Source organism: Macaca fascicularis, chromosome 1, assembly GCF_037993035.2.
Source record: "Macaca fascicularis isolate 582-1 chromosome 1, T2T-MFA8v1.1".
NCBI classification, from domain to species: domain Eukaryota; kingdom Metazoa; phylum Chordata; class Mammalia; order Primates; family Cercopithecidae; genus Macaca; species Macaca fascicularis.
In genome coordinates, this window is record NC_088375.1 from 58,629,023 (window position 1) to 58,653,782 (window position 24,760).

The 24,760-nt window shown below is 53.5% G+C and overlaps 1 protein-coding gene across 6 annotated transcripts; it reads left to right on the plus strand.

The window, feature by feature from the left end:
- INAVA (innate immunity activator) lies at nt 1–24,474 on the plus strand. Of its 6 annotated transcripts, none has more exons than XM_045394593.2 (10): nt 1–503; nt 7,354–7,417; nt 8,399–8,523; nt 9,028–9,144; nt 9,860–10,082; nt 16,695–16,748; nt 17,573–17,783; nt 18,065–18,238; nt 20,197–20,881; nt 22,280–24,474. In XM_045394593.2, exons 1-10 carry the CDS (start codon nt 249–251, stop codon nt 22,370–22,372), a joined length of 2,001 nt encoding a protein of 666 aa, XP_045250528.2. In that variant the 5' UTR covers nt 1–248; the 3' UTR covers nt 22,373–24,474. The 6 variants fall into 6 exon arrangements, with proteins under 6 accessions (XP_045250528.2, XP_005540414.4, XP_005540415.3 ...); XM_005540357.5 differs by having other exon boundaries at nt 91–708; nt 7,269–7,417; XM_005540358.4 differs by lacking the exon at nt 1–503 and adding an exon at nt 547–708.
- Nucleotides 24,475–24,760: the final 286 nt, after the last annotated feature.

The following is a 24,760-nucleotide window of genomic DNA, read 5'->3' on the forward strand; positions in this document are numbered from 1 at the left end:
AGAGCCAGCCCGAGTTCAGCCAGCGGCCCCGGCGGGAGGAGTGGGAGTGGGCCGGGGCCGGGGAGGAGCGGCCATCCCCGCGCGACCCACACACCCGGGCTCCGCCGCCCGCAGCGCGGCACAGCGAGGGGGAGGGCGCCTGTGGGGAGGACAGGGTCGGAGGAGCGCCCTTCCGCAGGCTCCTTTCATTCTTCCACTCGGGGGTCTCCAGGAATGAAAACTGGCCCCAGCCAGGCCAGAGCGCGCGAATGAAAGGCGGCACTGGGACCAAGAGAGAAGCCTCGTCCCGCCTGGGCTGCGGAAACTGGCGGCGCCGGGGGTGTCCCGCCGCGCGGGCGTCCGAAAGCGGGGCAAAGGGGACAGCCTTGCCCCTCGAGCGGCTGCTCCCGCAGCTCGCGCACCCCTGCGGGTACCTCGTCACTCCCGCATGCGGCCCCGTCCCGACTCTTGGATTGGACTCTCCAGTCCCTTCTTGCGTCTTCCCCTCTTTCATCTGGGCCTTGGTATGCCCCAGGGGACAGATGTCTTGGGATCTTTAACATTTGGGATGCTGCAAATGCCGAAGTTAAATGAAATACCTCCGGGGAGGGCAGGCCGCGGGGAGGCTCGCGGGGAGGGAAGATGGCCTGGACAAACAGGTCCTGAAGCTGCGAGGCTGGAGCGGAGGGCGCAGGGGCAGGCGGGCGGCGCCAGAGCTCCATGGGACAGGTAAGCGGGAAAACTTCGGGGCACCCAGCGCGGGTGAACTGGAGCGGGGGATCGGGCCCCTGAACCCATGGTCTTCAGCCTTAGCGGAGGGAGGGTGCCTACAGGGAATGGGGTTATGTATCAAGGGGGCAGGAATTCTGAGTTCCTACCAAAAATGCACACTCCCAGCCCCTCAACCTTTCTCCGTCGACCTTCTTCGTGCCTGTGGATCTTCCTGGCCAGGTTCCGGGAAGCCAGAAAGCAGCCAAACAAAAGGAGCAAAGTCTCGGGCCAGCCTGGATGTGGAGGGCGCGGTGGGGGAGGGGAGCAGGGTGGACAGGACAAAGGGGCTTTTTAGAGAAAGCCTAGAGGTCTCATTTCAGGGCGCATTCCAGGCTGGCTTGGAGTTCCCCACTCCACCTTTGCTTAGTGGAGGCGAACACCTTTCCTAGTGAGCAGGGAGCAGATGCAAGTAAGAAAACAGTGAAGGAACCATCTCCCACCCCTCCTGCCTGGAGGGTCCCGGGCTATTTCACTTCTTCCTTTTTTCACTGTTGGCTCTAGCGCTGGCCATTGATTCCTTAATTCATGAAGTAAGATTTTTAGCAGTGCCTGAGACTGCTTTGCTGGGGGCTGTTGGGGATGTGAAGATGGTAGGATCAGGCCCTTGCTTTAAAGAACTTCCAATCTGGTGTTATCAGAAGACGCTAGAAGAAGGAACTTTTTTTAAAAAAATGGAGAGTGGGTGGTTACAGCGCTGGGGAAGAGTTTTCTGATTCGGGACTTTTCCTTAGGAAATGAAAACACTAAAGAGGTCCAGTTTCCCTTCCCTGGGGAAGGGCTCTTGTCTGCAAAGATCAGATTCCAACTACTATAATGTTTTGCAAGGAAATACCACTTCCTCACCAACTGGTGATCTGGATGGTGCTCTAGGGTTTGGGGCTGGGGCATCAGTCCCCTGACTCCCCAGCCTGGCTGGAGTGGGGAGCTGTTTCAGATTCCCAGCTGGCCTCTGGAGTGCCCACCTCCCCCATTAGTATTTTGAATTGAATGACATGGCTATCAGAGAGCTCCAAGGATGGCTCCCTGGGATTCTTGGCAGGAGGTTTGGTTTGCCAGCTCCCTTCCAAACCTCAGATTCTGCAGGGTTGGGAAATATTGAGTGTGAATTTGGGGGAGCAAGGCGTTTTTGAGAATTCCAAAGGATCAATGCAAACAGATTGAGCATCTGTACTAACCTCCCCTGAAGTCAGAGATGGTGGATTACCTGAGGGCAGGGATTCTTAACTGGGTTCATTGGCATTAGGCATCTGTAGATAGAATTCAGAGGGTTTGTAAACTAGGTGAGGAAAAAAAAGATATTGTTTTTCACCAATCTTTAACAGATTTTAACATCACCTTTAGTTGTGAAGACAACAAATCACGGTAGCATTGGCAGTACCTGTGACTTTGCCATTAATAGATTTCACAGTTTCATATCACATTGCAGTCACAGCTGTCTTGAAATATTGTTTACACTCAGCCCTTGTATGAAATTACCCACTGCTAGACCCTGCTTAATGTTAATAAAGAAGCATATATATTGCTATTTTTTTTATTTTTAGAACTTTATGTCATACAATTGACTTTTTTAGTGATCTTCTTAATTTTATTCTATGCATTAAGAAATGTGAACTGTGAGCCAATTCTAGAAACTTCCACCAACCCCCACCTGGAGCTGGGGGTGGGCAACGTGGAGGAAGGGCCGCTTATGCCCAGAGTTAACCCCTCTCTGTTTGACTTTGTAAGAAAGTGCCAAGCCTCTATGGGGAGGGACTGTGTGTCATGGAGGACTGGGGAAGGGCAGGACTGCAGGCTCTTTGGGAGACCCAGAGAACAAGCTCCCCATGGGGTAGGGGGAGGAGGAACTGTCCCCTGTTAGGGCCCCTCAGCCTCAGCCTGGGCAGAAAATGAGGTGGTCAGCCCGCAGCACTCTGGGGCTAGCATTGTTTGGAAAAAGGGTGTGTACAGGAATGTGAAGGTGTGCTGGGTGTGTGTACCGGAGCTGTGGGGGATGCTGGCGGACTCCAGTCCCATGAGTTCTGCTCCACAGGAGATGCCTGGTGAAAGCAAACTTCCTCTGTCTTCTCTGCACTCGGGGGTGGGGAGTGGGGAATGGGGGACAGGGCTCTTTAGGGTCTGGGGGAGGGGAGGCAATCCAGACAAATACTGAGGCACTGGAATCTGGGTGAGGGGAATGGTGGGAAGATCAGAGAGTGGGGGGAAAGGGAGATGGTAAGATGAAGACTTGAGGGGTGCAGCCTGCTAGGGACAGGCAACAGTCAGCCTTAGTTCTGCTTCCCTCTGTGAAATAGGCTAGATTCCAGTTTCCCATTTGCTTGGGGGTCGGGAGGTCTCTCCTCAAGGGAGACCTTGAGGCTTATTTTTCTGTAGGAAATAAGTTCCATTTTGGTCTCTGGTTCCTTGCATTTGGGGAGTGGGCTTAGGGTCTAGAGTCACAGTGGACCTCCTGTGGAGTAGGGAACAGGACTTGGGCTCAGGTCAGTGCCTGTCAGTGCCCAATGAACATGCGTTGCTGGGGGATGGATGTAATAATAAACAGAGAAGTGATGGCCTTGATACCCCTGGGGGAAAATGTCTGGGATAAAAAGAACAGCCTGATCTCCCTCTCTAGGATTCTAGAACTTCTACATATTGGAATTCCAGCTGCCTCGCCTGAGGTTTTAAAATCCTCACCCGGTAGAGATAAAACCCAGGCCTTGGTCTCCATTTCGGTATATGGGGAAGAGCAATGACCCATCCCTGTCAGTTTGTAAATGTCCTACTTGTTTTCTCAGTGGACAGTGAACATCTCACCCTGCTTCTGGGGGGCTTAACAGGCCTCGATTTCTGGAAAGAGAAACTGAGGTCAAAGGAAGGCAGAGAGAGCCAGGGTCAGGACAGGAGAGCACGCAGGTACCTCACAGCTCAGAACGTTGTACTAGGGTCTCTTGAGGCCATGAAGACACGACCCTTGTTGTTGCCTTCTTCGGGGATTCCTCCATGGGAGCCCCTTTTTCCCTGCTACCCTCCTGCCCCCCGGAAGTGCAGAGGCCCAGGATCTGCCTGCCGGCACCAGTTGCACGGGATTAGTTCAGGGAAGGACTTGCTCACCTGCTCCTCCCCTCTGACTCAAGTCATAACAAGTAACCTGGTTCCCCTGGCCCGGCAGCCTGGGAGGGACGGCAAGGCAGGCAGGTGAGCCGAGACGGATGGCCAGCAGCCCCGTCTGCTGGAGAGAGAGCACAGGCCTGTGGCTTGGGAGACCCTGAGGTGACATGCAAGGGCCCTGCGCCCCCTGACTGGAAGCAGGGGCTGTTTCTCAAACTCCTGGACAAAAGCCCAGAAGCAGGTGAGGGCGGGGTAGGTGGAATGGGTCTTTGGGACTGACAGCAGGCTGGCCTGGGAGTGCAGGAGCCCAAGCAGTGGCCATCAGCCCTCCAACCCCACCCCCGGCAGCCTATGTCTGGGGTGTAGGGATGACAGAGGGGTGTTGGTGGGCTTGGACAGGAGCCTGTTCCTGTGGTTGCCCAGGCCTTAGTTTCCACCAGAGGGAGGGCAAGCGGAGGTGAGCTGGGACAGGCCGGCCCAAGACCTGGCTTTGGGGGACATACTTGGGATAGAGAAGGATCCCCCATGGCCCAGCCTGAGGGAAGGTGCTCTGGAGTTTCCCTCCCTCTCTCCCTCTGGGCCCCTTCTGGCCTCTGCCTTTTTCTGGGGACATTGTTCAGCCGGATGGCTGCTTTTTAGGGCCCAGTACTGGGGCTTGAAGAGGCCCAGGAGGGATCCCTGTGTTGGGGAGGGGGTGGGATGTTACCTGAACTGCCTTTACCTAAAAGCAATGCCTTAGACACTTAAGACTCATAGCCTCCTGGGTGGGGGTGGTGCCCTCGCTCTCACCTGCGGACTCTGGGGCAGGTTCCCTACAGCTGTGGAGGGCGGCCTCGGCAGAGGCAGATGTGGGGGTCTGCTACATGGCTGTGCGGTTTCCTTCTTGGCCTGACATTGACCAAGAGGTCGAGATTCAGACCGGGGACCTGGAAAGGCCTTAGACGCTGTGCAGTCTTTATTGTGCACAGGAGGAAAGGAAGCCCAGGGAGGCCTGGTGACTTTCCCAAGGTAGCGCAGACCCAGCAGAACCAAGCCTTGATTCCACAACCGGGCTATGGGCTTCTGACACTATTCCCTTTGCTCTACTTGGGGCGGCAAGTCATCCCAGAGAGCACCCAGCATCAGCCTGGGGCCACCGGCAAGATCAGTGCCTCCCCTTTGACGCTGGCAGTGAGAGGCTGGGCCCAGCTGGGAGAAGGGGCAGCTGGCGGAGACAGGAGGCGTGCTAAGGTACGCCTCTGTCCCTGTAAGTCCCCACTCCTCTGCAACAGTCTCAGAGCCCCTGAGAAGCAGGGCCTGAGTTGGCCCAACTTTCCAAGGCAACTACTTAGTGGTTAATAATTAATTAGCAAGCGTGACTAATTAATGGCTTCCCCTCCCACATTACTTCCTCCTTTGTCCAAAACAGACACACTCAGTGTGCTAGCTGAGACCACCTTGCTTCCTAGCTCTGGCTGCATCCTGCCCTTGGCTTCTGGGGAAGGTGGGAGGATGGCTAGGGCGAGTGGGAAGGGGTGGGGGTGAGCTGCCTGCTCCTCTGTCCTGTTCTTATCTCTACGAGGGAGAGAGTTTGGGACAGATGGACAGTGCAGAGCTAATAGTCATCCTAAGTACCCTGCTGGGTGGGGTCCCAGAATATATGGCCAGTCTTTCAGAACTTTGGCCTGTTTGCAAAGGCCTCCCATAAACTTAAAAAAAATAATTCTCTCATGCATTCTCTAGACTTCCTTGAATAATTGAAATTCCAAAGTGCAAGGTACATGCTGCTTTTAGGGCTTTGTGTTTGATTGTTGCTGCCTGTGGCTGCTGTGTTGTTTATGTAGGTCTATAAAAGTTCTTGATCGTCCTGCTCTTATCATTTTGATGGGTGGAGACGTATCACAGGGACCTGGTTGACAGCAGTCCCCTCTCCCTGTTGGCCTCGCTTTGTTACCAGCTTTCCGGCTGAGTTTTCTGTCCTGTTGGCTGCCTGCGGAGGGGTGGAGCTCACCTCCCCCACCCTGCGGCCCCGCGCTCTGAGGAGGCAGGATAGGCTCCAGACAGAAACTCGGAAGGACTTTTGGACTCTTGCTCAATGGGCTGACTCAGTGAGGAGGTGGCTGGGCTCTCTTTCCAGACCGGACCGCCTGCACGGGCTCCGCCTACCCCTCCCACCCCTGCTGCAGCCAGCAGCTGCCAGGCCCTGGCCAGCTGGGACCCCAACCAGGGGTGTGGGTTGGTGAGGAGGGAGAGGGGGCGGGCACAGGTGTTATCTGGGTGACTGCTCCCTAGCTGAGCCGACACAATGGGATGGCACCTGTACCACCCAAGTGTTCTCCACCCCGAAGCAGGCAGAGGAGCAGGTGATCTCCTTTCTGTCCTTGTGCAGCTTCTGCTCTAGCCACTGCTCGCCCCCGACGTGTCAAGTCTTGACAACCCTGACAGACACAGCCCTGGGTTGTGGGGTGTAGGGGATCCAGGCTGATTCCCCTTCAAGGGTCTCCTAGGAGCAATTGATGGCTTGAAAGTTGTTTGAGGGCTTTGGGACAGCTCTGTGGCATACAGTGGCCGCACATGTCTGCAGATGTGAAATTCAGAGTCCAGGGCGCCAATTCAGAGAGCAGGCGTCCTGGGCTTTGGAGGCCCCAGACCAGGGCCTTGGCCATGTGCCTGCCCACTTCTTGAAGTGCCCTCAGCCACTGGGGCAGTAGGACATGCCTCACACCTCCTGGGTTCCTGGGTTGAGGATAGCTGTGTCCCATAAAGACGTCTTCCCCTTCCTCCTTTCTTATTTTTTGGAGACAGGGTCTCTGTTGTCCAGGCTGGAGTGCAATGGCGCGAACACGGCTCACTGCAGCCTTGACTTCTCCAGGCTCAGGCAATCCTCCTGCCTCAGTCTCCTGAGTAGCTGGGACTACAGGTACACACCACCATGCCCAGCTAATTTTCATTTTTGGAGAGATGGGGTCTAAGTTGTCCAGGCTGGTCTTGAACTCCTGGCCTCAAGCAATCCTTCTGCTTTGGTCTCCAGAAATGCTGGGATTACAGGTGTGAGCCACCATGCGGGGCCCCCTTCCTCCTTTCTTTGTCATCCCATCCCATTTCTTTGTCCCCTTCCTTTTTATCCTGTCTCTGCTCTTTTCCTTCTTGCCTTTCTCCCCAGTCGAGTGGCTCTTGTGGCTACCACAGTTGTCAACCTCCTTAGGCCTAAAGGACTTTGGCCCAGAGGGGAGCTAGGCTGGGCCCCTGAGTGTCCACTGAGAACAGGGTTTGCTGGTGAGGCCCACAGCCCCTTCTCTCGGGCAGCACCCCCAGTGCCAGAATCTCCCACCCTAGATGGTTCCTGAAGCACAGCCCTCCCACTCCCCTGCTCTTAAGCATCTATTAAGCTTTTTGTAACCAAGATGGTTCATATCTAGCTTTTTTGTTATTGTTCTCTTTTCTCTTTAAAGCTGGGGAAACTCCAGGCTACCTACACATCCTGGCCCAGGCTGGTCACGGTATCCCCCCTCCCTGCTCTGTGCCTTCTCCTTCCAGAAATCCACCATGGAGAGTAAGGATGAGGTCAGTGACACCGACAGCGGCATCATCCTGCAGTCTGGTGAGTGTTCAGGGAAATCCCCCTGCCCTGGTCCCCGGCCCTGACTCCTGAGTCCTGAGTCCCCAGGCGCTAGGGCTGGCCCAGCTGAGACTCCCAAGGGCTGAGAGGAAGGGGGGGGAGAGGCCTCTGCCGGGAGGAGGGGGAGGTTCTGGAAGGGCTGGAGCCTCAGGGACATGTGGAGTTTTCCTCCCTGGAGAAAACTGGCTTGGAGTTTTGGTTCTATCTGGAAGAGGGATCTGCAGTGTTCAGCTTTAGCCCCAGTTGAGAAGCTGAAAAATCTCAGCCAGGCACAGTGGCTCATGCCTGTAATCCCAGCACTTTGGGAGGCCAAAGTGGGTGGATCACAAGGTCAGGAGATCGAGACCATCCTGGCTACCACATAGTCCCAGCTACTTGGGAGGCTGAGGCAGGAGAATCGCTTGAACCCGGGAGGCGGAGGTTGCAGTGAGCCGAGATCACAGCATTGCACTCCAGCCTGGGCGACAGGGCAAGACTCCATCTCAAAAAAATATATATCATCTGGCCAATGTGAAGGTCTTGCCTCTCTGTTTGGCCAGACCTGTGGGCCTAGTCTGGCCTAGTTTTGACAGAGGACAAGAAATAAGAGACTTTTGTGTGTGTGCAAGAGAGAGGGGTAGTGGGGAGAGGGAGAGAGAGAAAGAGAGGAAGAAGAAGGAAAAGAGGAAGGAGAAGGGAGGAGGAGTGGGGGGAGGACTGCATGGGCAGAACTCCCTCCCTTGCACTGTCCCCACTGTAGGTCACCTGGTAGGACGACCCTCCCTTCTGAGCTGTAACATTTGTGCAGCCAAGAGTCGTGGTGTTTTGCGGCTGTGACACAGGCCACAGCAGGCAGCCTGCAATTTGTGGGCAGGCATGAGATGTGTGTGCGTGTGCATGTGTGCTCCCCTAGGGGTGGTCAACAAGTAACGGAGGAGGCTTCCGCCTTCAGCCTCCCTGAGCATGTGTCCCCCACCCCTGCAGGCCCTGACAGCCCAGTCTCCCCAATGAAGGAGCTGGCCCACGCAGTGCACAAGCAGCAGAGGGCCCTGGAGGCGAGGCTGGAGGCCTGCCTGGAGGAGCTGAGGAGACTCTGCCTGCGGGAGGCGGTGAGGCCCCAGCCAGCACACACAAGCATGGCGTTCATCTGAGGGGCTGTGGAGCCATGTTTGGGGATGCGGGAGCTGGGGAGAGGGAGCCCCATTCTTGAGGGAATTCTAGACATCAGGCTGGGGGCTGGGGTCCAGAGTCCCCATGAACCAGTGTTTGACCTTGCGCTGGATGGAGAAGAGTCAGACCCAGGCGGGGGCTCAGGCACAGAGAACAAAGCTCATCAGGGGCTGCAGAGGGACTGCGTAGACATAAGTGCATTTGAGTGCTGTAACCTGGGTCGGTGTAGCTCTGGAGGAAGTGATCAGAAGGAGGTCTGAAGGGAAAGGGGAGGGGTGCAGAGTGGGTCTGAAGACGGGAGAGACAGCGTGGAGGATGGGATGTGGGGAGGAGGGTGGAAGGTGGTCCCAACAGGGCCTCTGTGGAAGGCAGGTACTTGCATTGCAGGGGCCAGTGGCCAAAGGCTGGGCAGTGGGCCTGGCTTGACTCTGCTTCCTCCCTAGGAGCTGACGGGCACCTTGCCAGCGGAGTATCCCCTCAAACCAGGGGAAAAGGTCCCCAAGGTTCGCCGCAGGATCGGAGCAGCTTACAAACTGGACGACTGGGCCTTGCACAGAGAGGTGAGGAACCTCAGGAAGCTGCCAGTACCCCTCGACCCCCAAAGCTGATCACTGAGACGCCACACCTCAGCCCAGTACCCTGGCAGGTTCCCTTCCACCCCTTCACACCCAATGAGGGTGCCTGGCTGCATGTTGGCAAGGGGCACCATGAATATGTAGCCCAAATGGCCGTGGAGAAGGGGCACCACCATGGAACTGCAAGCTGGGAGCTCAAGGGAGGACACTGGGTTTGGCCCCAGTGGGCAGAAGATCAGTTAAGAGCGCCAGCCACTAACCCAGCGGGCAATAGCCTGCTCAGACAGGTTACTCTGGCCCCTACAGCTGTCCTCCTTTCTCAGGAGGAGGTGGGGGCAGTCAGGCCCTGGGTGCCCTTTCCCCATGGCATCAATGGCAGCAGTTTCCCACGGACCAGCCTGCCCCACCCTTTGGGGTCAGGAGGGAAAGTGTCCCACTTGGGTTCCCACCCTGCCCGGTTCAGCAGGCAGATTGGTGGGTGGGTGCCCCTGCCAGCTTTTCAGGCTGACAAGTTTGCTTTTCAGCTCCTCCCACCCCTCCACCCTCTGCTCCACGTCCGTCCATTGGTGCTGCTGTCTGCCTCTCTTCTGTCTTCAGGGCTTAGGACTGGGACCTAGAGCACTGTGTCAGGGCCGCTCTCTACCCTCTGGGCCCCCAATCTCCCTGCCTCTCTCTAGCCTCACTCCTGCCCCCCTCTCAGGACCCCCTAAGCAGCCTGGAGCGCCAGCTGGCCCTGCAGCTGCAGATCACAGAGGCAGCCCGTCGGCTATGCCTGGAGGAGAATCTCAGCAGGCAGGCTCGGCGGCAGCGGAAGCACTCCATGCTGCAGGAGGAGAAGAAGTTGCAGGAGCTCCAGCGCTGCCTAGTCGAGCGGAGGCGCAACAGTGAACCACCTCCGGCTGCTGCCCTCCCCCTGGGCCGAGGTGAGCCAGCAGCCCCGAGGGCCCTTGGGCCATGCTCCTTAAACGAGCTTTTGAGGGATGGTGGGCGCACAGCCCCGTGCCACTGCCTTTGTGTTCGGCTCCAGCTGGGTAAAGCTGATTCTTGGGTTCAGCTCCACCCCATCCTGATTCTCTGCAATTCCAGCAAGCCTTCCGTATCCTGTGAGGTCCTCTCCTCGGTCTACTTGGAAAACACCCTACTGTCTCCTTCCGTACCCTCCTCAAAATGCACTCCCTTCAAGAAACTTCCTACACAGAGATACTTCTCAGCTGACCCTGAGCTGAATCCAAGTTGCATTCAACTGGGTAGCCCAGGCCGGTCCCACTGCCCTCCAGGCCCACAGGGTGATGGCTTCTCTGGGTCAGGGTAGTGTGAGGCTCACGTGAGCCCGAGGCTCTGAGTTGATGTGTAGTCCCCTGGCCTGAGTTAGGCAGCAAAGAGATTGACCATTGCTTTGTGTTACTGATCGCTGAATTGTTTCAGGGGTCCACAGCTACTTAGAAGATGTTCAGGTTGAAATCCAGCAGCACTGGTGCCATGCCCCACAGCCCCTTAAGTATCTACAGCCACCCTGGTCAAGGGTGGGATCCTTCCATGTCTGTTCTTTGCCCTCCTTGTGTCTGTAGTTCAATCCCTGAGCTCCTTGGCCCAGAGACTGGTGGCTGTGGGGGCACCTAGTGAGTTGTTGTTGCCCAGGGCCTGCCACATCACATCAGTGTGTCCAGCCCAGGTTAGCTTCCAACAGGGGGTTCTGAGCCCTTAAGTGTGACTGTTTTCCTTTGTCCTGACCCAGGACCAGCCTATCAGGTCAGGACTTGCAGCTCTCCATTCCAAGCCCCACCGCAGTGGGCCCATGACTCAGCTCTGCCCCCCAGTCTCTCACATGGGGCCCAGACCTCCCTGGCTGCCTCAGAGGGAACCAGGAGGGAATGAGGCAGTGGCCCTGCAATAGAATTGGATTCAGAGGTCTCGGCCTTCACTCACATTCTCAGGCTCCCATCCCTGCATATCGTGTTGGCTTTTTGCCAAGAGTACTCCTCAGCCTGGGAGCAGTCATGGGGAAGCTGGAAGGCCCTTGCTAGTCCCTGTGCCGTGGCCCATGCCTCAGGCAGGGGGTTATCTCAGCACAGGTCTCAGAAGTCCCTGCTCCCATCCATGGCCTCTAATTTAGGGTAGAAAGTGCGTGACCAGACACCACCCAGGTCACCTCCCGCAGCCAAGAGTAGGTGATAAAGAGGAGGTGCCTCCATGTGACAGTTAACCCAGTAAAGTCAGAAGACAGTGGGGCTGACCCAGGGAAAATGGCCAGACCTCCGTCTGGTTCCAGTGGTTCTGGCTTGGCCGCAGAACAACACTCCCAGTCTCTGAGGCTCTAATGAAAGACAAATTCTACATCCTTACTCCACTCTCAGCAGGGATCCCAGCAGCCTTGAAAGGTAGCTGCTGATTTGGGCATGGAAGCCCCTAAGGGCCAGCTTGCTCTGTGCTTGCAGGCAGAGGTCAGAGTGGTGAAACATGCCAGTTGGTTGCAGGGCCTCCTGCTCCCCGCTCCAACCTCACACTGCTCAGCAGCCTCCCCTACCCACCGGTGCTGCCATTGCTGGGGGCTTCTGCCCATGATGGGTGGCAAGGGAGTGTCACCGTGATGCTGCCATTGTGACCCATAATGCTTCTTGTTGGGAGTCAGGAGCAGGCCAGGACTGGCCTGGGGCTCTGTGGAAGGCAGGAGGATGAGATTCTGAAAACTTGGAGCATTCAGTCCAGGTGAAGACAGAGCTGTGGAGAGGAGACAGCTGGTGTAGCTGCTGACTTTCCCGCATCAGGAATCAAGACCCCACTCGCCAACTTCAGGCCCTGGGATCTAAAGTCCTGTCATGAGAGCACAGAATGGATCAGCTCTAGACAAGTAATTTCTGTTTTGTGGCTCCTCTGCCCATCCGCCCTTCTAGAAAGGAGGAAGTAAAGCAGAATTATTAGTAGCTGAGGTGTTTTGAATTAAAAAGGGAAGGCCGGGCACGGTGGCTCATGCCTGCAATCCCAACACTTTTGGAGGCCGAGGTGGGCGGATCATGAGGTTAGGAGTTCAAGACCAGCCTGGCCAACATAGTAAAACCCCATCTCTACTAAAAATACAAAAATTAGCCGGGCATGGTGGCGCATGTCTGTAGTCCCAGCTACTCAGGAGGCTGAGCCAGGAGAATCGCTTGAACTTGGGAGGTAGAGATTGCAGTGAGCCGAGATCGTGCCACTGCACTCCAGCCTGGCGACAGAGTGAGACTTTGTCTCAAAAAAAAAAAAAACAAGGAGGCCAGGTACAATGGCTCACACCTGTAATCCTAGCACTTTGGGAGGCCGAGGTGGGTGGATCACTTGAGGTCGGGAGTTCGAGACCAGTCTGGCCAACATGGAGAAACCCCATCTCTACTAATAATACAAAATTAGCCAGGCATGGTGGCGCATGCCTGTAATCCCAGCTACTCGGGAGGCTGAGGCCGGAGAATCACTTGAACCCAGGAGGCGGAGGTTGCGGTGAGCTGAGATTGCACCATTGCACTCCAGCCTGGGCGACAAGAGCGAAACTCTGTCTCAAAAAAAACGGGGGGGGGTGAAGAAAGCAAACAAACCAAAAACCCAAACGAAAAACCACCCTGCCCCTTTGGGCTCCATATAAGGGTAATTCAGGTTGGGAAAGTAACTGTGCTAAGTGAGAGTCATCAGCCATACTCTGCAGTGGCAGGGAGCAGTCAGGTGTTGAGCTCATTTACTAGGGTGAAGCCCATGAGGGCCACCTGGCACCCACCTGTGCAGTGTAATAAGCGCTCTGGATGCATTTGTTGATCAACAACACCAGCCATTAGCAATACCCTCATAGCATTTCTTTTTTTTTTTCTTTTTTTTTTTTGAGATGGAGTCTCGCTCTGTCACCCAGGCTGGAGTGCGGTGGAGCCATCTCAGCTCACTGCAAGCTCTACCTCCTGGGTTCAAGAGATTCTCTTGCCTCAGCCTCCTGAGAAGCTGGGACTGCAGATGTGCGCCACCACCACGCCCAGCTAATTTTTGTATTTTTAGTAGAGATGGGATTTCGCCAAATTGTCCAAGCTAGTCTCGACCTCCTGACCTCAAGGGATTCTCCCGCCTCGGCCTCCCAAGTGGTGGGATTATAGGTGTGAGCTACTGCACCTGGCTTCTCATAGCATTTCTGAGATGATGGAAGTGTTCCGTATCTGTGCTGTCCAATACAGTAGCCATTCGCTGCATGTGGCTATGGAGCATTTGAACTCTGCCTAGTGTGACTGAGGAACTGACTTTATTTAGTTTTAATGAAAATAGCCACATGCGGCTAGTGGCAACTGTGTTGGACAGCACAGCCTTGGAGGAGGCTCGGCATTTGTGAGTATGATCTCCACTGCTACCCCTCCACCTGGGGTGTCCTGTGATGCTGCTGCGGGGCAAAGGTTGGGACAGTGGGTGAGATAGTGAGCAGCTCTCAGAAACCTGAATCTTTTTTTAAAATCGTTTGAGAGATAGGGTCTTGTTCTGTTGTTCAGGCTGGAGTGCAGTGGTGTGATCATACTTCACTGCAGCCTTGAACTCCTGGGCTCAAGTGATCCTCCTTCTTCAGCCTCTAGGAGCTGGGACTACAGTCATGTGCCACCACACCCAGCAAATTAAAACAAAACAAAACAAAAACTATTTTAGAGATGGGATCTTGCTTTATTGCCCAGGCTGGTCTCAAACTCCTGGTCTTAAGCAATCCTCCTGCCTCAGCCTCTGGAGTAGCTGGGATTACAAGTGTGCCTGGCCCAATAAAAACCTTTATTCTTAAGGTTTTTATAAAAGATCAAAGGCAAGAGACCAGAATTCAGTAGGAGGGTGTCTCTTTAATTGAACCCTAAAGCAAAGGCTACTTGTGAGCCAAGCAAAGCATAGGCTGGCTGTCTACTCAGGAGTCAGGCCCAGCTTCTGGCACCATGTGTCCTGCAAATCTAACACCTGCTCTGGATAAAGATTTTTTTCATTAAATTGTGGAGCAGGCTGGTCATGGTGGCTCAAGCCTGTAATCTCAGCACTTCGGGAGGCCAAGCAGGAGGATCTCTTGAGCCCAAGAGTGTGAGACCTGCCTGGACCATATAGGGAGACCCTGTCTCTACAGATAATTAAAATTTAAAAATTGGATAGGCATGATTGTGGACACGTGTAGTCCCAGCTACTCAGGAGTCTGAGGTGGGAGACTGATTGAGCTCAGGAGGTCAAGGTTGCAATGAGCTGTGATTGGGCCACTGCATTCCAGCCTAGGCAACATCGTAACACCCCATCTTTAAAGAAAAAAAAAAGTTGTGGAGCAAAGGTTAACAAACTTTTCCACAAAGAACCAGATAGCACATATTTTAGGCTTTGTGGGCTGTTTGGTCTTTATCACAATTGTTCAACTCTGCTACTTCAGTGCTAAAACAGCCAGACATTACATAAACAAATTCATAGCAGTGTTCCAACAAACCTTTATTTATAAAAGCAGCCATTGAACTGGATTTGGCCCCTGGGCCATAGTTTGCTAACCCCTGTTGTAAGGGATTTCAAGATGGTTGGAACTTTTTACTTTTCTTTAAACTTCCTGTGTAATGCTCATGCATTTGAGATGCAAGCTCATAGGGGAGAGCCCATAAAGGGTTGTGGTTAAGAGCAGACTCCAGTCAGACTGTCTGGGTGTGAATTCTGACTCAACCAGCTTTGTTGAATGTACAACCTAAACCACGTTACTCAACTCCTCTGAGACGTGGTTTCCTCAACTGTCACTTGCAGATGATAACATCTACCTTACGTGGTTGTTATGAGAATTACCTGAATTAATATATATAAAGTGCTGTATTTAGAAATGTATTGGCACCATAGAAACATTAGCAATTATTACTTTTTCCTCATCTTCATTCTCAAACACAGTTGCAAAAGTTTCGTTAGTTCCATCCAGGTCACTTTAGGCTTATTCTTAAGATCTGAAGACTTGACCGGGTGTGGTAGCTCACGCCTGTAATCCCAGCACTTTGGGAGGTTGAGGCGGGTGGATCACCTGAGGTCAGGAGTTCAAGACCAGCCTGGCCAACCTGGTAAAACACTGTCTCTACTAAAAATACAAAAATTAGCTAGCCATAGTGGTGGGTGCCTATAATCCCAGCTACTCGGGAGGCTGAGGCAGGAGAATCGCCTGATCCTGGGAGGCAGAGGTTGCAGTGAGTCAAGATCACGCCACTGCACTCCAGCCTAGGTGACAGAATAAGACTCCATCTCAAAAAAAAAACAAAAAAAAAATCTGAAGGCTTAAGTTTGTTCAAGGGCAATAGCAAAAATGAGTTCCCTCTGATTTCCTAGGTAACAAGTGCTGCTATACCATGCAGAAAAGTCATACTACATTACCTTCAGGTGACTTGCCAGATCACCAACTGAAGAACCTTCCATGGGGCCAGCTGGCCAGACTTTATCTTAAATTCAAATTCCTATCTTGCGTTGCTCTTGTTAGTAATGCAGCAGGTCTCACATTGGGATCTTTGAATTGTATTTGTGATGTGAGATGATTATACACAAATTAGAGTGAAATTCCCTTTTTAAAATTTGAGACAGGGTCTCACTCTGTTTCCCAGGCTGGAGTGTGGTGGTGTGATCACGGCTCACTGCAGCTTCAACCTCCCAGCCTCAAGTGATCTTCCCATCTCACCTTCCCGAGTAGCTGGGACTACAGGCACTCACCATCATGCCTAGCTAATTCTCATATTTCTTGTAGAGACCAGATTTCACCATCTTGCCCAGGCGGGTCTTGAACTCCTGGGCTTAAGCCATCCACTGCCTTGGCCGCCTAAAATGCTGGGATTACAGGCATGAACCACCACGCCTGGCCATGAAATTCTTTTTATCCCAAGGGCTTCTAAAATGACTCTGTCTTTCCTTTCCACTGCCAAGAAGCCCTGCCAGAGGACACCTTTTTTCTTTTTTTTTGACAGGTGGGGAAACTGAGGTCTAGAGCATTGAAATCGTTTATTCAAAGTTGCAGAGCTAATATCAGAGTCAGGATTAAAATCACATTTCTTGTCTCCTAGCCTCTGCCTTCTATTTTTTTCTACTTCTGTGTAATAAGTTTACAGCCAGGCCAGGTGCAGTGGCTCATGCCTATAATCCCAGCACTTTGGGAGGCCAAGGCAGGATGATCCCTTGAGCCTAGGAGTTCAAGACCAGCCTGGGCAAGACAGCAATACCTCTTCTCTACAAAAAATAAAATAATTTAGCTGGATGTGCTGGCATACCCCTGTGTTCTCAGCTACTTGTGAGGCTGAGGTAGGAGGATCTCTTGAGCCTGGGAGGTCAAGGCTGCAGTGAGCCATGATCACACTACTGTACTCCAGCCTGGTCAACAGGGTAAGACCCTGTCTCAGAAAAAAAAAAAAAATTCACTCCCAATGTGTATTTAGCATACAGTGGGTATTTCCTCATAACGGATGCTGTCCTGGGGGAGTGATCAGGCCTGAGCTGCTCAGCACTGCTGGTTACTCATATCTGTTTGTTCATTTCTTCACTTCCTTCTCTTCTCTCCCCTTTGTCTTTCCCAGAGCTCAGTGCCTCTGATGACAGCTCCCTGTCAGATGGGCTCCTCCTGGAGGAAGGTGAGAAGGATGTTTGGGGGCCTGTTGTCAAGGCTGGACTCCTATTGCAAGACCATGGGGTTTGGGTAGTTTTCTGAAGTGGGAGTGAAGGCTAGGGTGCCAGGCTTAGGATTTCCGCTTGGACCTCATGTCGATTTCCATGTGCCCTTGCTCATGCTCAGTTGAAGATGGGGAATGTGCTGATCTCCCATTCTGGAAGCTCATTATTTTTACAGGGAAAGGAAAGGTGAACTCCAAGAGAACTGATCAACCCCAGATGTCCCTCCTTCACCCTGGGATTTGATTTCAAGATGCACCAGTCAGAGCCAAAGAGCAATCTGCCCACAATCATTGCCAGTTTTGAAAGGAAGGGAGCACTGGGGGAGGAAACACAAGTCTATAGATTAAGAACCCTGTGTACAAACCATGAGGATGCCAGGGTCAAGGTGGATCGAGAAGCTGTTACAGTCCTGCCCAGGGGAGTGCCCAAGCCAATAAGGAAATAGGCCATATGGGCATGGCAGGAACAAGAAAAATAGGTAAACAAAAGATAACTGCAGACATGGTACCAGGAACAAAGGTTAGAAAGTGGAGCACTGTAAGCCCAAGAGAGACAACCCAGGAGTCTTCTTGAAGCAGGAAGACATAAAATAGTGCTGTGTGGGAAGGAGTAAGTCCCCAAAGAAGAAAACATGTTTGAGCATCTAGGGCTGGAGCCATGGCCTGGAACAGCCGCACAAGCCAGCATGGGAGGGAGAGGGAGGCATGGGCTATGGTTTGTGGAGGTTCTTGTTGGGCCGGTTCCCCCAGCCTCTGGCCTTACCAGGTTACTTTTACTCCTGCAGAGGAATCCCAAGTGCCAAAACCTCCTCCAGAGTCCCCAGCCCCACCTTCTCGGCCTCTCCCACCCCAAACCCTTGAGGGTCTGCAGCCAACAGAACCTGAGCCTGGGGGCCCGGAACGGGCTCCAGTCCAGAACAGCCCCTGGAAGGAGACCAGCCTGGACCACCCCTATGAGAAGCCCAGGAAATCTTCTGAGCCCTGGAGCAAATCCAGGTCAGGATCGGACCTGGGAAGGGAGAAGGGGAGGGCTGGGAGTTGGTGGGAGCTGTGCTGGGGACGGCCATAGGCTGGGTGGATGGAAGAGTGGAAAGGTGGAGGAGAGAGCTCCTGCAGCAGTGGGATGGAAGCATGAGCCTTGGTAGTTCCCCAAGGGTGCTGGCAGTTTGCCCCACTAACTTTGGGAGCCCCTTCCACTGCATCCCCATTCTTCTGCACCTCTTGAGCTCCTGAATGGAGGCATTCCTGCCACTGACCTGTCTCTAATCCTTTTGCAGCAGCCCAGCCACCACGCCACAGGATGGGCCCAGTGCCTCTAGCCTGTGGCTTCTGGAGCCTGCCTCCTACCACATGGTTCCCATCCGTGGTGTTCCTGTCCAGTGGCAGGGCCGCACCAGTGCCCCAGCCACCCCCGAGATGCAGGGGAGGAGGGGCCAGTCGCAGTCTCTGAGGTAAGAGACAGCTTCCCCAGAGAGATGGGGGACCCACTCAGAGCTTATCGTTGGAGGGTGGGAGCTCCCAGGACACAGGTGGGACAACCCTGGGTGACACATGGCTAGTGCCTTGGCTTCTCTTAGGATCTCTTCTTGGGGCATCTCTTGACAGAGACTACACTGCCACCCGCAAAGCCAAAGGCCATCCATGAAGCAAGTTGTTTTCTTCCAAAGACTCTAGTTTTGTCTTTTTGCATAACTTGATTCAAATTTTCTACCCTTGCCATGTTTCCTCGTGCTAGTAATTATTGGTCACTGGCAATAGGCAATTCACTTTTTCAGTTGACACACAGTTGATTCTCATTATTTGTGGTAGTTATGTTCTATAAAGAAAAATTGACGCAAATCCTGAATTAGCAAATACTGTATTTCCCCTGGGGAAATATAGGGTTAGGTTCCTGTGAGCCTTTGGTCACATTTTGCATCAACTGATTAATATATAACCTTGTGTTATGTGAGTTTCTGCTTAAGGACACCTTACTTAATATGGGTTGTTGATCCATTAACTCATGGCCAATGGCACTCTAACTCATACCCGGATGAACCTTACCTAGCACACATAGTTTCTCCATAAGGCACACCATAGCCTTTTCCCAGTATGCCTTAGGGAGGAACAGTAGATAGCACTTCAGCACTGTATCTGGGGCCATTTTAAACAGCAGAATCACCAATCAAAGCAAAAACACACACACTACATAAATATGCCACAAAAAGGACACTTTTTGTAAGTGTGTGCTTACAGCATGAGAACACATGTGTGCTTACAGCATGAGAACTGAAACATGAGGGCAGAACATGGCCTCGTTTAACCTCAACTGAAACTTAAAGAGACTCAAATTTGTCACTCTTCTGCAGTGTCCAAGAATGACCATGAAAGCACTGTGTATATTGCTTTGGGGATTAAAAATAAAGTTTAGCAACTAGGAAAATTACAAATACTGAATCTGCAAATAATGAGAATTGATTGTATGTTACTTTCTAAGTCATCTGCTACTTGGTAATAGTTTAAGTGGTTAAGTGTTGACAGGCAGTATTGGCCATACCATGGGGGGACTGGGGCACCATGAAAGCATTGCTGAATTCTCCGTCAGCTTAAATTTGCTGGTCAGGCAGCACTGAACTGGGGGCAGCTTGGGACAACTGCTCTCAAGTAAAGCAATGGATTTTATTTAGTTTTTAATTTTTTTTTTTTGAGGTGGAGTCTTGCTCCTTCATCCAGGCTGGAGTACAGTGGCGCAATCTTGGCTCACTGCAACCTCCGCCTCTTGGGTTCAAGTGATTCTCCTGCCTCAACTTCCTGAGTAGCTAGGATTACAGGCATCCGCCACCACACAGCAATAGATTTTATATTTTACGTGCTACCAGGGCCATTTTACAAACCATGCCTTTGTGCAAATTAGGAAAAAGGGGGACAGAGCCCCATACCTGGGTGCATTAGCAGAGTGAAGCGAAGGCTGGATTTCAGCCCCTGCCGGTCCTGGGCTGCATGTAACTGCTCTGGGTACCACATGACAGCTTTTACGCGTTCAAGTCAGGTACCTGGCAGTGCCTACCGAATAGATGCTGTGGATGATCTGCCACTGGACACGGTGTACCTCAGCTGAAAGTACTTAATGTAGTACTTTTAAAAGAGTACTTAATGTGCTACTTGATGTAGCACACTTTACATGAATCACAAGCTTGTGAATGCAGCAGGTACACATCTGCACACAGTGAGGGAATTCGTTGCACCCACACAGCCCAGCAGAGGGTTTGGTGGTTTGCTTTGGGAGGTTTGACCTAAGACCCTTGCAGGAGGGCCATGCTTGGGTCTTGAGGTAGAGCAGGACTCACCTGGTTTAACCCCACCTCCTATCCCAACCCCAGCGTAGAGTTTCTGACCCCCACACTCAGAATGCCTCTCTTTCCCTCTTCAGGGTGGATTCCTTCCGGGCGGGTCCTGAGGGCCGAGGTCGCAGCGCCTTTCCCCGCCGCCGCCCCACTCACTACACGGTGACAGTGCCAGAGTCCTGCTTTCCCGCGACCAAGCCCCCGCTGCCCCACGCCTCCTGCCACTCCTGCTCAGAAGACAGTGGCTCTGACATCTCCAGCATCTCCCACCCCACCTCACCGGGCAGCAGCAGCCCCGACATCTCCTTTCTGCAGCCTCTCTCCCCTCCCAAGACCCATCGTCACCGCGGGGCCTGGGGCCCAGCCGGCAGCAGAGAGCTGGTCGCCCACCACCCCAAGCTACTGCTGCCACCTGGCTATTTCCCGGCGGGGCGGTACGTGGTGGTGGCTGAGAGCCCCCTGCCGCCTGGCGAGTGGGAGCTGTGCCGCCCAGCCCCGGGCCCCGCCTACGAGGAGGAGGGCACTCCCCTGCGCTACCAGCGGCTGGTGCCCTCCCGCAGCCGCATTGTGCGGACGCCCTCCCTGAAGGACAGCCCGGCAGGCCGGGGGCTCAGTAAGGCCGCCGTGTCCGAGGAGCTCAAGTGGTGGCACGAGCGTGCACGCCTCCGGAGCACCCGCCCCCACTCACTGGACCGCCAAGGAGCTTTCCGGGTCAGGAGCCTGCCCCTCGGAAGAGAGGGCTTCGGGCGAGCCCTGGGACCCCGGGCACAGGTACGGCTGCTCTGGAGGGACCCCGGGGCCAGGCAGGAGGGCTGTCTTGCCGGGGAGGGGCTATAATTCTAGCATGTCCAAGGGTAGAGAGGCATCAAAGCAGCAACCTAGTGGCCGGGTAATCAAACCCCAGCTAGGAAGAACAGGCCAAAAAAACATTTCCTCTTGGCTTTGGAAGGCACTCTTGGCTTCCCTGGGGCACCTCCTAATTTTGCCTGCCATGTCTAGCTCAGAAGCGTATACACTGGTGGAGATGATCCCCCGAAGACAGCTGAGACTTTTTCCCTCCCTAAATGATGATCCACAAAGCAGATAAGCCTCTTCATAATCAAAGGTCCAGTCCAAATCAGCCCCTCAAACTTCCATTTGAAGGTATAGGACAAAGGGAGAGTAGGAAGTGTGTTGCAGAAGCCAGAACCTGTGATTTTCTGGGCATCAGCATCCTCCCTGACACTCCTCCTCCCCACCAAGCCGAGAAGAAGGGTGGCATCAGAGTTAAGAGCACCGACCCTCAAGCTAGACAACCAGGTTCAAATCCCAGTTCTGCCACTTACGAGCTGTATGACTGGGCAAATGACTTAACCCCTTTGGACCTAGTGTCTCCTCCCCTGTGAAATGGTAGTAGTAGAGTACCTGTCTCATAGGGCTGCCAAGAGGCTGAATGATTACAGCAATGCATGGTAAGCACTAGATATGTGATATTATCATCTGGGGCCGCAGAGGCCAGGGAGCAGGCTGGAGGGTAGTATATAGGATAGAGCACCCTGATACTGGGTAGGGTGGCGGCCTTGGTTTTCTTGGCCCCTATTTCTTCATTCTCGAAGTGGGGAGCCACACACAGGAATCCTTTCTTTATTCTTTCTCCCTGGTACGGAGGGCTCTGCAGGGGATGTGCTCCAGAAGTTACCAACAAGCTGCTTCTTTGAGACCCCAGGTTCCCAGCAGGCCCAGCTGCGTGTTCCTCCCCCACCCACGGTTCTTTGGACTGCAGCTGGCATCCTGGGCCTGGCAGCACCCTGGCCCCAGTCCCAGGCCGCGCCCTCCAGCTGACGTGCTTTTCCCTTCCTGCGCGCTTGGGCCTGTCCTTGGCTGGATAGACCCAGCCCATCCCAACCTGCCAGACAGGGAGGGTGATGAGAAGTGAGCCCAGGAAAAGTGGGGGAGGAGGAGGTCAGGGCGCCTGTCACACCCCAAAGGACTGGAGGAAAATGTGTAAAGGGGGTCCCTGAAGGGCAGAGAGCCTCCTGGGAGGAAAGGGCTGAGTGCCAGGGCCTGCTGCTGCTGCTGCTTCTGCTGGTCAGTGTCCCTAAGGGATAAGGATGGTGTAACTGCGCCTGCAGTCCCCGCTTTTCGGTCTGGTTCATTTACCCCCCTCTCCTTTCTTCCTGACCCTGGCAGGTGCCCACAGTGTGTGTGCTGCGGAGATCGCCTGACGGGGCCCCTGTGCAAGTCTTTGTACCTGAGAAAGGAGAGATCATCAGCCAGGTGTAACTCTTCGCCCCATGCTGGAAAAGACTGTTTCATAGAGGTGCTGGGGTCTCGACCCCCCACCCCTGAGTGCCTCTTTCAGCTCCCCCATCCCCATCGCAGGCCGATGACCTGGAGCTGAGACCTTTAATGTTTTTTTTTTACACGACTTTTTTCAGAAGCCCTGACCTAAGGATTTATATATGTGGATTGTCCTCAAGACCCCTGTGATATGATTATGCTTTATCCCCCAGAGTTTAGCCTACTGGACTTAAGGCCTTGCCTGTCTGACTGACAGCCTCTATCTCCTTATGCAAGACAAGTGGCAGGGGATGAGTGAAGCAGAGTGGGCCACCTTGGGAGTTCTCCAATGCTCTGTGCTCTGGTTCTAAGAACTTCCCTGGGGAACTGCCCCTGGCCCTCCTGTCCCACTATTGCTGGAGGATGGACATGGTACATACATGGTACATGAGAGTCATGCACATGGTTCTCCCCCATTTCCCAGGTCTCTGAGTACCCCAGCCTGGGATGGGGGAGAATCCTTTCCCCTTTTCTAATGTGCTCTGTGATGCACACACCAAGTGGTAGGTCAAAGGTCAGTATATCCTGGTGGTGTATTGTCTTGCTAGACTTTCCTATTTTCCTGACCCCACAAATCCTCTTTAGGGACCCAGTCACTATACCCTGTCTATGCCCTGTGGGCTCCTAGACCTCTGAGCTTTGAGTCAGTGGCATCATGGTTTATAGCCTCAGGGAGTCCGGTGGGGAACTGGTCCATGCTGGTGCTTAGTGGTCACCTTTTGACAACCACCTCTGGGCATCTCAAGGGCTTGCAGCCCCATTGCTCCTTCTAACATTTTGTTTGTTTTTGAGATGAAGTCTCACTCTGTCACCCAGACTGAAATGCAGTGGCAAGATTTTGGCTCACTACAACCCCCGTCTCCTGGGTTCAAGCGAGTCTCCTGCCTCAGCCTTCTGAGTAGCTGGGATTACAGGCAAGCGCCACCATGCCTGGCTAATTTTTGTATTTTTAGTAGAGATGGGGTTTCATCATGTTGGTCAGGCTGGTCTCAAACTCCTGATCTCAAGTGATCTGCCTGCTTTGGCCTCTCAAAGTGCTGAGATTACGGGCATGAGCCATCGCACCCGGCCCTTCTAACATTTTTTCATCGTAGTCCCAAAAACCAATACTTTACAAGTGGTTTTGGAAAGGCACCACTTTTGTGGCATGTTCTGGTTGGGGGAGGGAGTCACAGTTCTTACTGCCCCCACCAGCTATGCTTCTGCTCTGAGAAGGTGCTTATTTATACCAACATGGACATACTTACTCCCAAGGACTGATGAGATGCTGAATTTTCTTTGAGGGCATTCATTATTTGTCCCAGCTGCAGTGGCTGGGTGGAAGCTGCATGTGCTAAGACCACCCAGCCATCCCTGGGTTCTCCTCCTAGGGCCTTCTTTGCTTCCAGGTCAGGGGACCTGCTTCAATGAGAAAGCAACTGAGTTGAGGCTAGGAGAGGTAGGGAGAGCTAAGTTCTGGCTTTACCTGTGCAGAACTCTGCTCCTATGTTACCTGGACTGGAACAGACTGTGAGTATAGCGGAAGGTTCAACCTCTGGTGTCTGACCTAAAAGAGGCACAGTTCTTCCTACTGGAAAGAAAACGGTGTAGCTGATTGCACAAGGGTGCCAAGGGAAGACCCAGGATGGCCCATCAAAGGAACCTGTGGGAGGACGCAGGAGGCTGAAGGGATGCACCTGGCATTTCTCTCACTGTGCTCTTACTGCATCAGCAACCCCCACCTTTTGGGCCTACTCTGCCCCTCATGTGTGAATACCCTGCTTGGATGCTGTGCTTTTCTGGTTTGTCTCTAAGCCCCCTTCCCCAGGGCATGTTGGTTTCCCTGGTCTCTCAGTGTCCTAACTGGAGCCCAGAGCGCCTTAGTCTGAACCAGGAGATGGCTGAGCACTGGCCTTCCACACCTAAGCGTCCTTTACATTAACTTATTGGTCCTGTATAACACCTGGTGCCATTGCCAAGTGGCTGTGTCCTCAGCTACAGAGCTGGAATTGTGTGGGGTTTAGTACTAAATACTTCAATAAAGTCTGTTTTTTGTGATTGGCTGAGCTGGGGCTGAGGTATTATTATTATTATTATTATTATTTTGGGGGGTGTGTGTGTGTGTGCGCCAGGTTTCCTGAGCAGAGGCTGAACCCGGCCCCTTGGGCTGCCTGCCAAGGTGACTGAGTTGCCCGGCCCCTCCAGCTGGGCTGGCCAGGTCCCTGGGGAGCTGGTGTGATGGGTTGCCTGGTAGAGGGAGGCTCTCAGATTCTCTGCTTCCGGGGCAGGGTGGAAGCCAGCACAACCCCTGTCAAAGCTCCTTACGGCCTCCTCTTCAGCTTGAGGAGCTGG

Excerpts from the sequence above, each read along its gene's own strand:
- INAVA (XM_005540357.5), top strand. The coding sequence starts at position 428 with ATGCGGCCCCGTCCCGACTCTTGGATTGGACTCTCCAGTCCCTTCTTG. Across the intron at positions 7,418-8,398 it reads CGGCATCATCCTGCAGTCTG|GCCCTGACAGCCCAGTCTCC; the intron begins GTGAGTGTTCAG and ends CCACCCCTGCAG. Across the intron at positions 17,784-18,064 it reads GAGCCCTGGAGCAAATCCAG|CAGCCCAGCCACCACGCCAC; the intron begins GTCAGGATCGGA and ends ATCCTTTTGCAG.